General features: G+C 41.9%; 1 protein-coding gene across 1 annotated transcript; it reads left to right on the top strand.

Annotated features, from left to right (window-relative positions):
- The first annotated feature begins 6,972 nt into the window (after window positions 1–6,972).
- LOC123065609 (nuclear pore complex protein NUP35) lies at window positions 6,973–9,234 on the top strand. Its single transcript, XM_044488855.1, has 3 exons — window positions 6,973–7,534; window positions 7,624–7,735; window positions 8,594–9,234. The coding sequence occupies exons 1-3, from the start codon at window positions 7,029–7,031 to the stop codon at window positions 8,921–8,923; spliced, it is 948 nt and encodes a 315-aa protein (XP_044344790.1). The 5' UTR covers window positions 6,973–7,028; the 3' UTR covers window positions 8,924–9,234.
- Window positions 9,235–16,373: the final 7,139 nt, after the last annotated feature.

Raw genomic sequence — 16,373 nt, 5'->3', positions numbered from 1 at the left:
ATGAGATTGAACTAGGTATGATGATACCGACGATCAAATCTCGAGCAAGTAACATACTGATGACAAAGGAAACAACGTATGTTGTTATGCGGTTTGACCGATAAAGATCTTCGTAGAATGGTAGGAGCCAATATGAGCATCCAGGTTCCGCTATTGGTTATTGATCGGAGTTATGTCTCGATCATGTCTACATAGTTCTCGAACCCGTAGGGTCCGCACGCTTAACGTTCGATGACGATTTGCATTATGAGTTATGTGTTTTTGATGACCAAAGTTTGTTTGGAGTCCCAGATGAGATCACAGACGTGACGAGAAGTCTCTAAATGGTTGAGACATAAAGATTGATATATTGGAAGGTTATGTTCGGACACCGAAAAGGTTTCGGAAAGGTTTGAGCATTTTTTGGAATGCTGGGAGGTTACTGGAACCCCCCGGGAGAAGTAGTGGGCCTTAATGGGCTTTATTGGAAAGGAGAGGAGGGCCGCAGGGTGGCAGCGCCCCCCCCCCCATGGCAGGTCCGAATTGGACTAGGAGGGGGCAGCGCCCCCCCCCCCTCTTTCCTTCTTCCTCTCCTACTCCTTCCCTCTCTCCCCCTCTTGGAATGGAAGGGGACTCCAACTAGGATTGGGAATCCTAGTTGGACTCCCCACGGCACGCGGCCCTCCTGGCCACCGGCCTCCTCCCTCCCTCCTTTATATACGGGGGCAGGGGCACCCCAAAGCACAACAGACAATCTCTTAGCCGTGTGCGGTGCCCCCCTCCACAGTTTAACACCATGGTCATATTGTCGTAGTGCTTAGGCGAAGCCCTACGCCGATAACATCATCAACACCGTCGCCACGCCGTCGTACTGACGGAACTCTCAGTCGTCCTCAACTGGATCAAGAGCTCGAGGGACATCATCGTGCTGAATGTGTGCTGAACACGGAGGTGTCGTACGTTCGGTACTTGGATCGGTTGGATCGTGAAGACGTTTGACTACATCAACTGTGTTACTAAACGCTTCTGCTTTCGGTCTACGAAGGTACGTGGACACACTCTCCCGTCTCGTTGTTATGCATCTCGTAGATAGATCTTGCGTGATCATAGGAAATATTTTGAATTACTACGTTCCCCAACTATTCCCTCCCCCCATTCCACAGCCACCCATCGGCATTGCCACCCGCCCGCCGCCTTCGATTTCGGCGTGCCGCTTCACTGCCGCCCTAGATCCGCCACACCCAACCGCCCCCGGGTCGCCTGCAACCCTTGATCGACCATCGCCGAGTCGCCGCCCGCCCTGGATCCGTCAGTGAGTGATTTTCTACCCTTCTAGTCTAATTTAGTGAACGATTTCCATTCATTCGAGCTCGGTTACAATTTGTAGATGGATCTGAGCCCTTGCGAGGAATTTTTGCTCGAGGAGTCCTCGTCCGACGACTCGGACATAGAGATGCTGCTCGGGAACAATCAACAGTAGATGGTGGTGGTGGTCCTTGTCGTCAAGGAGCTCGAGGATAGGAGCAAAAGGAGATGGCGAGGATCGACTATCGGCCGCCTTTCATCCCTCGCAACCGCCATCTCGGGACAATGTCGGTAGCCGTGGGAAGCCATCTAAAGACCCTAACTGCATTTAAGCATTCCTTTAGACATACCAGGAAACTGAAGACTCGAACACCCACCACCAACTTCAGCACGATCTCATTGAGCACCATTGGCAAAGGCATGGGCGGTAATAAAAACTGCCATTTTTACATTCATTTCATTTAATTCATGTTTCATTTGTATCATTGTTGTATTCAAAATAATTCTTGCATCGAATTATAAGTTCAATTCTAAGATTTGAATAATTATTGTAATTTGGATGATTGCTATATTATAATATTTAGATTTTAGTTTATATTGATTTGAATAATTACTGTAATTTGGATGATTGTTTTTTTGGTTTGAGGACTGACATGGGTTGCGGCCGAATAGACCCCACAAGGCCGAACGGGAAAACAGGATATTGCAATATCCCGTTTTACTGTTCGGCCTTACGGGTTCTGTTCCGCCGCAGCCCACGCCAGCCCTCAAAACATGTTTTTCGTAGCCCTTATATTCACTTTAAAGGTCCGCGCGATAAGGAGTCGGCTATAGATGCTCTTAGGACTCGCAATGGGCAATATGGAAACCCTCGCGTCAGGCAGCTCTAGATGGAGTCGTGTTTTTTTATTACTCTTCCATGTTTTTTGTTTTTGTTTTTTATTTCTCTTTTTACTTTTGTTTACACCTTTAGAAATTTTATACATATATACTAAAAAATATACTTTACATAATGTTTTGAAAATATGTTAATCATGCATTCAAAAAGGTTAATTTGCAGGGGAAAATGTTGACTATGTACACAAAAAATGTCGAACAAGTATTAAAAAATGTTGAACAAGTATTTCAAAAAATGTTGAACAAATATATGAAAAAAAATTAATCAAGCATTCGGAAAAATGTTGAAAGTGTATGTTGAATTTTTTTGAGCAAGTATATAAAAACGTTAATCAAGCATTTTGAAAAAAAAAGAACAAATATTTGAAAAATTTTAATCAATCATTTTAGAAATCTTAAATGTGTATAGAAAAAAGTTGACCATGTATTAGGAAAATGATAAAAAAAAATTTGATCATGTATATAAAGTGGTAATCAAGCATTTGAAAAAATGTTGAACAAGTATTGAAAAATGTTAATTAAGCATTTCTAAAATGTTAAATGTATATGGACAAAATGGTGTTCATGTATTAAAAAACTGATGACAATTTTTAATCATGTAAATAGAAATGTTACTCAAGCATTTAAAATAACAAGTGTTTGAAAAATGTTAATCAAGCATTTGGAAAATGTTAAATGTGCATAGAAAAAATATTGACCATGTATTCAAAAAATATAAGCTTTTATTTTGAATATTGTTAATCAAACATTTAAAGAAATGTTTAAAATGTGCATAGAAAAAATGTTAAACATGCATATGTAAAAATTAGAATAAAAACCAAAAGAAATAAATAAAACCAAAAGGAGACAAAATAAACCAAAGAAAATGAAAAATAAAACCGAGGGAACAAATGAAAACTGAATGAAAAACAAGAAAAATGGAGAAGAAAGGAAACAAAAAAACGAAAAGGTAAAAACCTCGAAGAAAAGCAAATAAAATAGAAGAAAAACAAAAAATACCTAGAAAACCTATGGAATACCAGCTTGTTTCCTGTCAGGTACGTCGCGCCTTCAAATCTGCAACGAAACACATGATATCCCAGTGGCTAGCATTATAGACTCGCAACCATGAGATCGTGGGATCGACTCTCTTTCGCTTTGCTTTCTCCTCTCTATTTTCTCTTTTAGGTGCGCGTAATGGGCCGCCCGATTGCTAGAGCGCTTAAGTGAGGAGATCCTTTCACCTCGCTGAATGCGAGATATAGCCCTTGCGGTATATACGTCCCACTGTCTCGCTATAAGGGAGACAAAGCAGCGCCCTTGAATATGTGCCTGGCTGGAGGTGCTTTAACTTGGACGACCCAAATGAATTGTAGCCTTTTCCTAAAGTAACTTGGGAGAAATGTGCATGCAAAAATGCCAAAAAAACACTTCCAACAAATCTTGCATCTTGACAGAAATCCAATAAAAATGTATATGTGATCCAAAGTGTTTCCATACAAAAACATTACAATGCTTGTACAAATTCCTATATACTTAAGTAGTTGATCTTCATAACTTATATTTATTTTGACATGCACACATGCCACATCATCAACTACTTTATTTCTCTTAACATGCTTGCATGCCTATACTAATTAACTTAACATGCACACATCCTGGAGTCCGATGTTGTATCTATGCTAGTCAAGAACAAAATTAATAGGTCTCTGATTGCCTCGTTTGTAGAAGAGGCTAAAGCAGCTACTTAGCTCAGGGCGGGAGCATATGATCGTGCATGCTAGTAGACACCAAAATCAAGCCACCGGGACCTCCTATGCGCTGCTTATTGCGGCAATGAGTCACAATTTCGCATAGGAGACGACTCACCTGGGCCGGCCCACTAGCTATCCTCCGCAGAATGAAAAATCGCAAAAATAAAAATGCGCTAACTAGGGCGAACTATTGTAGATGTGCACCGCACGCTAGCCACTGCGACACGCAAGCTAATATGAAAAACAAGCAGCGCCAGCTTTAAAGAACCTGAGCGAGTCCATAGCCACTGTAGTAACTGAGGTTTATTGCATACAGTTACATATCAAAACTTCTATTAAAATTTCAAACGTAAAAGGGAAAAACTTTTTGAAACGCAAACATTATTTGGGAACTGAATGGAAACTAAAAAAAGTAGGAACACAAAATTGAATACTAGAATATTTTCTAAATTATGAACTACTTTTCGTAAACGCAAAACATCTTTTCCAAAACAAATAACAAAATAAAAAAGGTGATAAAAATTTTCAAAACTAAACTATTTTCAAAAAACTCGAGCATTTTCTGAATTTGTGAATTAATTTCAAAAACATGAATTTTTTTAAATTTGGGAACAAATTTTGAAAACTGTAGTTTTTTAGAATATGTGAACAAATTTGGAAAACAAAAACATTTTTTGAAATTCCAAATATTTTCGAATTTGTGAACAAAAATAAAACATGCGAAAACATTTTGAATTTGTGAACAAATTTTGAAAAATGAACATTCTTCAAATATGTGAATAAATTTTGAAAACAACAATATGTTGTTGAATTGCGAACAAATATGCAAAATGGGAATAATTTTTGAAATTCCAGAATATTTTTAAATTTGCGAACAAAATTTGGAAACAGGAACATTTTTATGAAATTCCCAAACATTTTTTTTGTGTACAAAATTTAATTATGTAAACATTTTTTGAATTTGGGAACAAATGTTTGAAAATGGGAAATTTTTTGAAAACAAATATTTTTTGGTTTGTTAACAAAATTTAAAAAGGTGAACATTTCTTGATTTATCGGGCATTTTCTGAAATGAAGTGAACATTTTTTGACTTACCAAAAGTTTTCTGAAACGAAGCGAACAAATTTTAATTTTTTTAAACATTTTATGAACACAATGTGAAAAAAGGAATTTTTTTGTAAAAATGAACGAAATTTGTAAGAGGCTAACATTACTTTGAAAAGAAATATATATTTAAGAAAGGAAAATGAAAATTAAAAGAAAGGGAAAAATAAAATAGTAAAGAAAATAAACAAATAATGGAAAAAGACATAAAAAAGAAAACAGAAAAAAAATAAAAAATAAGAGAGAAACAGAACAGATAAAAAATGGGTTCAGGAAAACAGTTTTGGAAAACTTTAAAAAGGTTCCCAAAACTGGCAACGCCGAAAACGCACAGCCGGCCGGCCCAGTACCGAACCATCGCCTGATCGCCTGTGCGAAACAGCGTCTGTTTGCCGCAGAGAGCGGCAAATGGGGAATTCCTGAGCCACCGACTGGCTCAAAATTGGGGAGCCCCTAGCTGACGCTCGTGGGCATCAAAAACACGAGCTTCCGCGCAGACGGCGATCTGAACGGGCCGGCCCATTCCCTGACGTCACGGTGAAGCAGTACAAAAAATCCCAAAAAACTACGCCATGTGAGGGATTCGAACTCACAACCATACGATAGATTGTTAGGAATCCTCACCACTTCAGCTACTGCGTCACAATGATTAGTACTTCCTCCGTTCAAAAATTCTTGTCTTAAATTTGTCTAGATACAGATGTATCTAATACTAAAAAATGACTTGATACATTCGTATTTTGACAAATTTAAGACAAGAATTTTGGGACGGAGGGAGTATTCTACGTGAGCTTTGTAAGAACTAAATGTAGTGACAGATCGAAAAAGAATTCCAACCATTGAACATTTTTTTATTATACATTGAACATTTTCGTAATATACAATGAACATTTTTAAATACACATTGAACCTTCTTGTGATATACGCTGAACAATTTGAAAATACACATTGAACCTTTTTGTGATATACGCTGAACAATTTGAAACTACACATTGAACGTTTCTGTGATATACATAGAACAATTTGAAAATACGCATTGAACATTTTGTAATATATGTTGAACATTTTTTAAATACGCAATGAACATTTTCTTATTGTACAGTGAATCGTTTGTTAAATATACGATGAACATTGTTATGATACAAGATGAACTCTTATATAATACACAAAAAATTAAAATGTAAAAATAAACAGAAGAAACACAGTTTTTTTTATCATATTGAAGCATTAATGCAAAAAACAAGATAATTCTTTTTCTTGAAGTATTAATGGAAGAAAAATAAAAAGAAAAAAGAAAAGAAAGAGAAAGATAAAACCAGAACGAAAAAAAGAGAAAAGAACATGAAAGAACCAGAAAGGAAAAACAAAACAAAAATGCAAAAGAAGAAACCACAACAAAACCACTGAAGACCGGACAAAACATTGAGAAAATCGAAAGCAAAAAACCACACAAGAAAAATAAAACAAAGGAAACAGCACAGGAAAAAGGAACAGCGGACGACAAAACACGAATCCCGTACGTGGGCCGGCCCAACCAGACGCTCCCCTCAGCGAAGGCTCAACGTTCTGACGCCAACGAGCGTCAAATAGGGTATGCCTCAAAATTGGGCGTGCTGTGCCCAGGACAGCCGTCTGGCTTCGTAATGGCCCGAAGGAGATTGCTCCGTTATGCCATTTGGACCGTGTGAATTCCAATTTTTATATATTTGCTCTTCAATACAGCCCAAATAGGCCGAAAACAGCCCAAATCAGGGGCCTGGTGGGCTAACGTGCCGACGGGCTGTCCCATTTCCTTTTTGTGCCGTGATTCGGTTAAGGAGCGCGTCACGAGTACCGGCCCGGCCCGGCACGTGTATTAGGCGTGCCTGGCCCGTTCAGGCCAGGCCCTGCCAGCCTCTATCTGGCCAGGTCTCAAGTCTCAACCGAAAAATACTCAATTACGGACCCCTCAAATCAAAACCCAAACACAAAACCCTGTCGCGCTCTGACCGACCGTCATACCGCCTACCATGGCCTCCCTCTCGCCGTCACCGCCCCGCCGCACACCCACCGCCGGCGGGAGGCAGTCCCCCTTCTTCCGCGACCTCGCCCCTGCCATCCCTTCCCACCGGACCTCCGGGTCCCTCGACCCCTCATCCACGCCGCCCCCGCCGCCGCCCCTTTTCACCCTCGACGACCGCCTATACGCACAGGATTTCTCCCCTGATCGATCCGCCTCCAACCTCCTCCCCGTCGCTCCATCCCCATCCCCACCCACACGCGCTTCCTCCGGCAATCGCCCTCCCTCGTGGGACCGTTCCCGCGCCGTTCCCCCCGGTCCGTGCTCGCTGAGTGACTGGCTCGTGGAGCCGGCCCGTAAAGAGGTCCTCGCGCTGCCCCCGCCATCGCCGCCTCCTACTCGTGCGGCGAACGCGGAGGTGCGATCGCCGGTGATTCCGTTGCCTGCGCCGTCTAGGACGGCTCCATCAGCGACCGTCACGGGGGCCGACGGGGAGGAGTGGGTCACCGTGTTCGGGTAAGGGGAGGGTGTGTGACGCTTCACGAGATGGACTAAACAACCATGAAAGTTTGACAGTGGTATGTAATTTTTCGCTTCGTTTGCAGATTCACCGCGAGGGAGACCAACCTTGTTCTGCGAGAGTTTGGGAAGTGTGGAGTGATACTGAGACACTGCTCTGGCCCAAGAGATGGTAATTGGCTTCACATATTGTATCAGGTAGCCCCTTTCACTAGCTCTCTGCTACGGTCGCGAGCTGCCTGTTTTTCTTCGTAACTCATAAGTCAACCTTTCGTAACTGCATCGACCATAACAAGTTATGGTTATTTGATTCAAAAGGCTAATTGTCCTTCTAGCATGCTTGGTTTGATGCCAAAACACCGGCTAGCCAATTTTTGGTAGCAAACCAATCATGCCCCAATATTGCAGTGTCCTATCAGTTTCAATTAGTACGATATGGTTTTTGATCTACTTAGAGCCTGTTTGGTTCCTCTCTGCTCCTCTGACTCCGCTCCCGGAGCGGACCAGCCTACAGCTCATTTTGACGGAGCGGCGAAAACCCAGCTCCCCAGCTCGGCGGAGCGGAGGGATACCGAACAGGGCCTTAGTCACATCTTTAGACATGAATGTAGTACTAAACTTACGGGAGTCAGGCTGTTTTACTTGGATCACTAAGCATGTACCATAATCATGATACAATATCTTATAGCCTTTCCTTTTCTTTCTGAAACGCAGTGGTTTATTTCTAGACAGAAAGAAATCATAAAACAACAGCAAATAGTTATAATACGTTCAAAAAGCTCTTCCCCTGCTGAGAATTTTGTACCATTGGCGTTATTTAGAAAATTGAATGAATACATCCCTAGACTTCTGTATATCTTATTCGCAAAAAAAAAAGACTTCTGTATATCTTTCTCTTCATTCTCTGCGGTTACTTTGGAACATTTACTTGATTAGGAACCAATGCAGCCATACTTCTATGTAGATTTTCTTGTGGTTGTTCTGTTTTTCTAGTACCTACAGAACATCTTAACATTTTTCTCGCTGTCGACTAATATATTGTTTTTGCTCGTGAAGCACCAATATGACGCTCGAAGGGCCCTTGAAAAGAATGGAATCCAGCTGTTTAGTGGTGTTGCAATTGGGGTTAAAATTACTGATCCAGTGCAGCGGCAAATGGATGAGAAGATGAGTGAGAGCAATTATAAGGGCTTCATGGTCTCCTTGCCTTCGAAATCATCTATACAGAATGCAGGGGCATCAAGCAATTTAGGAGATCTCCCACGTCCCTATGACCCAAAAGCTGGCAGAAATGTTAACAGAGACATGGGGTGTTCAACAGGAAGTGTTGCCATGCCAGCAAAATCAGTATTGGCGAAAACTATGGACTTGATTTTTGGCATTTGATATGCAGTGCTGGAGATTCTATGATATTTTTCTACCCTTGCTCGTCGCTTCTGTGGATTCTCTTTTTGTCAATGCATGTGCTGATCTGCGAGTTCCTTATTTCTAGTTCTAGTGTCTGAAGATGGTATTGTTTTTCACTGCAGTTGAAGTAGTTCTTTTCCCCAGCATCTGAGCATATCTATTCCTGGGTTCTGTTGTGTAGTATTTGCAATGTGAAACGTTTGCGTTGGCAATGTAATATACTACAGTACCTTTCTAAAGTGGCGAGAGGTGTAAAAGGGTTTTGATGATTATACATGGTGTTATACTCAGACCAGAAATGATGGCCAGTCATTTTTCATTGCTTCAAGCTGTTTTATTCGTTCTGCTGAGCGAAGTAGCAAAGTTAGCACTGTTTTTTTGGTACATGCAGTTATTCTGTGGCATCACATTACTACTCTCGGTTCAGAATTCCAATCTACTCCCCCTGTATATAAGCGCGTTTTTGACCCTAATGTAATGTGAAAACGCTCTTATATTATGGGGCGGAGGGAGTATGTCTATGTCCTTGGAATTGTTTACGTTATCCAAATTTCCGCATTTGCTGCAGGATTATACGCTTGCTTACTCTCAATCATTCCAAGTATGAAGTTCACGCGTTTCTCGTTTCACCAAGTTACAAGCCCCTTCAGACTCAGTTTTCCGTAATACGTATCGATCTTTTTTTAGAAAAAGAAAACACAGATTTGTGTTTTCTCACAATTATGTAGAACCATTGCGTCCTCCAACAGTTATGAAAGGTCTATGTTTCTATAGTACAAACTATGTGTAGTTGACATTCGAATATTATACTTTAGATGGCATGAAAAACAGTAATCTAGAATTATAATTAATTTTCAGTTTTGTGTATATAAATACCCGACAATTCATTCTAATAACTTTTGGCTAACATCATCACAAGATAAATAAATTATTGTTGGGGTATTTTAGTCATGTCAAAATCACTGAAAACGTGGATACCAAAATTTTGATTACCTCCTGGATTTCATGAATTTGTAATCTGGAAAATGAGCAATTCTGTACAGATTTCAAATATAGCAGTGCATGACTTTTTATGTTGCTACTTATTTATAATAGTATGAATCAGCGGTGATATCATTTCATGGTTCCTTAAGATAGATAGTCATTTTGATACGGATATAGTTCTGAATATGTTTTCTCGACTCGCAAAAAAAAAGAATATGTTTTTCTGGTAGCTCTCACCATTAATAGGTGGTGTGGATAGTCAAATGTCATGGGACCTTATGTCACTAAATGTTGCTAAAAATATGTCACATATACTAGTGGGCCGAAGGATTTTTTATTGAAGTGTACATAAATACCCCATCAATCTCATGTTTTTTTTGCCCGAATACGCACAAGCATGCGTAAAAAAAACACCAGTAAAAAGTGGTGGGGAGCCCATCCACTTAAGTCAGTTACAACAACACACCCAACTCCACCAGTAAAAAACCTACACAAATTATTCCTCATGCCTAACCCACGTAGAAAACACCACAAAGAAGGGTTCAAGATCACCTTTGAGTAGTCCTGACTGACTCCACACCCTCCCCTCGGAGAGTATCTTCCTGCCTACAGGCTCCAATGATGGAGCAACACCATCAAAGACAATGGTCATCTAGCTCGTCCTTCCACTGATGATGCTCGGCCAGCTATGCGTCATCGAGGAGATTCAAAGGTTATATTCCATGGACCTATCTATCCAGACCTGGGATTGTCGTCCAACTTTCTTCATCGCCTTCTTCTTCGGGGCGGCATTTTGCTTTTCAGGTTGTTATCATCGACATCTTCTAACTTTGACTAACAACCTCTCAGTTGTTGTGTCAACGATGTTTTTTCTGGCTTCGATATCAGAGGTCCAAAGAAGCATCAGGCTTCACCCATGACGCGCCGTCGGCGAGTGCATGAGGAAAGACAACGTCAATTTTCTCAAGAACCTGTGTGTAATTTGTAATTTTTGTAAGGATGGCCTTGCAGGGTTTATTGACTCAATATATGGCCGTTTTTCATTTTCGATTTTTATATTAATAAGTATACATATATCTGGCAACACGTAGGTTACTGAGAATACTTAATGGAGGCGTGGCCCCCCAATAAAACCTTAGCAGCCAGAAACTCCTCATGTCGCATCGTCGGCCTCCTCAACAGGCCTCGCCGACACGGTGGGTGGGGGGGGGGGGAGGGGTTGCAGATATGGCTGTAGTAGTAATTTGGGGTTCTTCCCCATGGTTAGGGTTATTGAGTCGGCGACACTTTGGTCATGGTGTAGTGGCAGCGATGCTCGATGTATTGGTCAGGGCGGTGAGGTGGTGTCGATGTCCCACAGTCGAAATAATGTCCTCTTTGCCCTCTCCCTACTTCGACAATGCGTCTAGCGCTGGCGGAGGACGCGTGTAGGTGTGCTTTAGCGGATCTCTTTGGACCCGGTCGATGTTGGTCACCGATAGACCCATCTGAATTTGGCTGCTCTAGTGCATTGGCTCTTTGCTGTTGACTCTTTGGGGCCTTGACACGTCCACTTTCCAACTGTCAATTATAGTAAGGATTGACTGGCTCCAGCAAGGGAGGGACGATGACAATGGCGCCTTCTACTCGCTCCAGTGATTGTAGACTTGTAGTCATCGCTAGATGGTGCACGAGTCTAGTTCTAAAAAATATTATTTTACTTTTGTGAATCTGTGCATTGCCGTTACTAGATGACACCATATGCGTTGCCGCGGGAACCAGTTGATGTATATTTTCATAAGATGAACATGAATATTCGACTTCATAATATAATACACATGTTTGATAACATCATATGTGCACTCAGTTACTAGTCGGGAGTGCAAAAAAAAACCATAAAGGTTTGTGAGAGAAGATAACTGGGTATGAAGGTCAAATGCATTGATGTATGCATGGTGTAATTAATTTCAGCTTTTTGGGTGATGAAGTCGCATAGCTGCATGTGCTCTAAAATACTACCTCCGTCCTGATTTATTAGTTCCTTTGTAATTTGTGCCAAACTTTGACTAAATATTTAACTAACAAAATTTTTATGCATGTTAACAAAAAATTTAGGGCCATTTGCATTTCTGCCCCTAACTCGAACCACCTACTCAGATTTGCCCCTAATTTCAAAGCATGCTCAAATTTGTCCCTCTGCCGTTAAGTCACTACTCAGAAATGCCCTTTCGTCCCGTCAAAGGCCTTTGACCGTCAGAGGCCCATGTGTACTATAGCAAACGGAAAGTGCTACAGTATTGGACGGAAAGTGCTACAGTACTGTACGGAAGGGCATTTCCGAGTAGTGACTCAACGGCGGAGGGGCAAATTTGAGCATGCTTCAAAATTAGGGGCAAATCTGAGTAGTGGGTTCGAGTTAGGGGCACAGATGTAAATGTCCCAAAAATTTATCGTTGTATTCGTATTTGAATATAGTTTCTAATGATATAATTTTTTGTGACATGCATGAACATTTTGTTAGTTAAATTTATGGTCAAAATTTGACACACAATACAATAGGGACCAATAAACTAGGACGGAGGTAGTAGTTAACAGGGGTTGGGGTAGTTATTTAAATATAGTACCTCTGTAAAGAAATATAAGAGTATTTAGATCACTACTTTACGGAGGAAGTAGAAGATATCTTATCAATAGATCAGAAGAGTTTCTTGCATAAATAAATAAAGTATACATACTCACCAACTATTCATAGCACGACGACTTTCCGACTATCTACTAAAACAACTTTTGCCCGGCTCAGTGAGGGAGGGGCGATGAGGACGCCGCGCCTTCGGCTCGCTACAGTGTTGTAGTCGTCGTTAGGTGGTCTACATATTTGAATATAATTTTTATTATTTCTGATGTTCGTTGTACTACCGTGATTAAAGAGAATAGATTCGAAGTTTTCCAAAGAAAAAGTATACATGCCCACCAAGCTCTTGACCATTAACGGCCAGATTTCAGCTTTGCTGGAAAGCATGTCCGAAGGAGTATTTTGATTTTTTTTTCTATAAAAGCATGTCTAAAGGAGCATTTTGGAGGAGGTCGAAGCATTTCGGAGTTAAGCGTCTTTTTTTGCGGGAAAATCAGAGAGCTTTATTCAGACAAAAGCATTTCGAGGACAATCAGCCAAAAGACTGGTCACAAAGCTAGGAGTTTCATCAAGCCATCTCTCAGTCACATTCAACGTGCATGCATGTTTTGCACAAAGATGCGCCGGAAGGTTTGCTGGTCTGTTTACATGCCGAACGTCAAAAAAGCTAAATAAATCATTAAGCTCTCCTATTTCTAATAGGATAGGAGCCACAATAGAATGAGAATTGTGGCGAGTGTTCCACAGTGTCACCAACTCCAGATAGTCAACTTCTATTATCACATGCGGGAACCCTCGAAGAGTGGCAAAGCGGACTTCATCCCGCGGTGAATAAGCTTCGATGATCAACGGGTCGGAGACACTCATATAGGGTTTGCACCATGAGCCTAGCAATGTCGTGGACGAGCGAGGGACACCACCTGCACCACCACGCCGAGCTACAAAATTGAGGGCTCCATCCGCGGTGATCTTCACAACACCCGTGTCGGGTGGACGCCAGCCAAAACCTGGCAAAACTGAGGCCGCCTTTCATGGTAGATGAAGAAGGGCAATCGCCTCCTTCGTTGCTCAAATCGTAGATGTAGGGTCACGCCTCTCCTCTCATGTTTAATTCGGTTGCAGGAGTGCAAGATTGACCACATGATGGTCGTGATCTTAGCACAATTATCATCAGTGAACCGAGAATCACATGTGATATCGTGCGCCCATGAGTCCGGATGGAGACGGGGTAGACGGATACCAAACCATGCGCACGCCTCCTGCCAGAAGCGTTTGGCATGTGAGCAGTGTATCAAAACATGTTTCAAATCCTCATCCACAGGTAAACAGACTTTGCAGCGACCAATGTCTGCAATATGATGATGCTTGAGAGTGCTTTCATCCGGGAGAAAGCCACGAAGAATTCTCCACCAAAACACTCTTAGTTTCGGAATGACATTTAGTTTCCATAAGGCTTTTCACAACTGATGATCGTTCCCTGAGGTCCCGATAGTCGCCCCTTCCTCTAGAGCAGAATGCTCTTTTTGAGTCACTAGAGCACGGTACACCGTCTTCACAATGTAGTTGCCAGATTTATCAAACGCCCAAGCAAGGGAATCCTCGCCCCCTCCATGCCGAATGGGTATGTTGAGAATAGCTTCGGCATCTAGGGCAGCGAAAGAATTTCTAATCACATTGGGTCGCCAAGAACAGTTTGTCTGAATAAATAAGATCAAACACTTTATCAATGTTTGTGTTTGGTGGCTTCAAGAGTGGCGCTACTTCTTGAGCTTGCGTTGGTTTTTCCCTTGAAGAGGAAAGAGTGATGCAGCAAAGTAGAGATAAATATTTCCCTCAGTTAGAGAACCAAGGTATCAATCCAGTAGGAGGCACAAGCAAGTCCCCAATATATGCACCTACACAAACAATCAAACATTTGCACCCAACGCGATAAGGGGTTGTCAATCCCTTCATGGTCAATTGCAATGGTGACATCTGATAGAGATAGATATAAAAGATTACTAAAACATAAAACAAAATAAAAGTAAATAAATTGCAGCAAGATATTTCTGGGCTTTTTGGTTTATAGATCTGAAAATATACGATAGAAAATAGACCCCGGGGGCCATAGGTTTCACTAGAGGCTTCTCTCTTGAAGGAAAATAATACGGTGGGTGAACAAATTACTGTCGAGCAATTGATAGAAAAGCGCAAAGTTATGACGATATCCAAGGCAATGATTATGCATATAGGCATCACGTCTGTGTCAAGTAGACCGAAACGATTCTGCATCTACTACTATTACTCCACACATCGACCGACTCGTGCCTGCATCTAGAGTATTAAGTTCATCAGAACAGAGTAACACATTAACACTACAAAAAAATACACTTCCGTGATGATACGTGTTTGTCACAGTAGGTCGCGTTTTTTGTCATGCATGTACATCCATGACGATTTTATGACAGAATCAAGATAGTCATACCTGTGCTGTCATAGAAGTGTTCCATGACATTATCAAAATTATCATCATGGAAGTGTCCACTTCCATGACGATAAATCGCGCGTCACAGAAGTGCTGTCGTCAAGGGTGACCGACACGTGGCATCCACCGTAATGGAACGCCGTTAAGCTATTAGGTCCGGTTTTGGATCCGATAACCCGTTAACAGCCTCGACCAATGGGGATTTTCCACGTGTAAAATCATTATTGGCTGGAGGAAACACGTGTCGGCTCACCGTTAGGACAAATGTCATCCACTCATTGGACTGAAGGCGCCTATGATACATCGACACGTGGCACGGCCCAACAGAGGCCCATTCCTGTGAAAAGGCCGACCCGTTTGACTTGGTCAAAAGGTGGCGGGCCGGCCCACGAAAAGCCTGTTAACGGCCTGTTCGCATATAGCCCATTTACAGCCGCTAACCCAGGGCCCGTTATGACCTATCCGAATTAGGCTCAGTAGCATCATCTGGGCCGTCCAATATGATTCCAGCCCATTTTAAGTTCTGGCCCATATATGGCCCATGACATCTTTCAGCCCATATGAGGCCCTTTGTAACTCTTAGCCCATTAACGACCCACGGTGAAACTGGCCCTAATGAACAATGTATCACTTTATAGCCATTAATGACCCATTAATCTATTGGGCCATTCGCAGCCCATGTTATCTTTCAGCCTTCTCAGGGCCCATTTATTCTTGGGCTCATTTCCAGCATTCGGTTACTTACGGCCCGTTATTGTCATTTTTTGCTTGTGGGCCAAATTCAGCCCGTGGTTACAGTCGGCCCGTTTGTGGCCCATTAATACGTTGGGCCGTTTTCATAGCGTCATCAAATACGGCCTATTAATGACGGCCCGTTATGGTTGGCCCATGAACGGACGATTCCAACTCTAGCCCGCTTACGACCATAATGCGGTCTGTTATTGGCCCATGTTTGGCCAATCGATCATACGACCCGTATAAGGCCCATTGATGATATGACCCGTAGAAGGCCCATTGTTTCTACGGCTCGTAGGAGGCCCATTATCACTACAGTAAATATGTAGCCCATGGTTATTGTGGCCTAGTTTTAAAAAATAGGTTATTGCGGCCACTAGCAAACCGTGGAAAAAGAATTGCACTAACTACAAGCAAACAAATAAACAAGACAACAAGGAAATAAATAAGCAAGCAACTTATGCTAGGCTATCACGGCTATTACACATATTACATCCACTGGCATCAAAGTTCGCCACCAGTGCAAATAAATGCGCCGACAAAAGAATATACAAAACTGAGAGCACTTCAGAAGGCACTAGGCCTGGCCAGGTCGGGCCCCCCAAACAGTCGAAGAAGCTGAGTAGACCTCAGTT

This window comes from Triticum aestivum, chromosome 3B (genome assembly GCF_018294505.1).
Source record: "Triticum aestivum cultivar Chinese Spring chromosome 3B, IWGSC CS RefSeq v2.1, whole genome shotgun sequence".
Taxonomy (NCBI): Eukaryota; Viridiplantae; Streptophyta; class Magnoliopsida; order Poales; family Poaceae; genus Triticum; species Triticum aestivum.
This window is presented reverse-complemented; position numbering and strand designations above follow the sequence as displayed.

Bases quoted from the DNA above. Each gene is read 5' to 3' on its own strand.
- LOC123065609 (XM_044488855.1), top strand. From the start codon at position 7,029: ATGGCCTCCCTCTCGCCGTCACCGCCCCGCCGCACACCCACCGCCGGC. The intron at 7,535-7,623 runs GTAAGGGGAGGG...CTTCGTTTGCAG, and splicing joins GAGTGGGTCACCGTGTTCGG to ATTCACCGCGAGGGAGACCA. The intron at 7,736-8,593 runs GTAGCCCCTTTC...TTGCTCGTGAAG, and splicing joins GGCTTCACATATTGTATCAG to CACCAATATGACGCTCGAAG.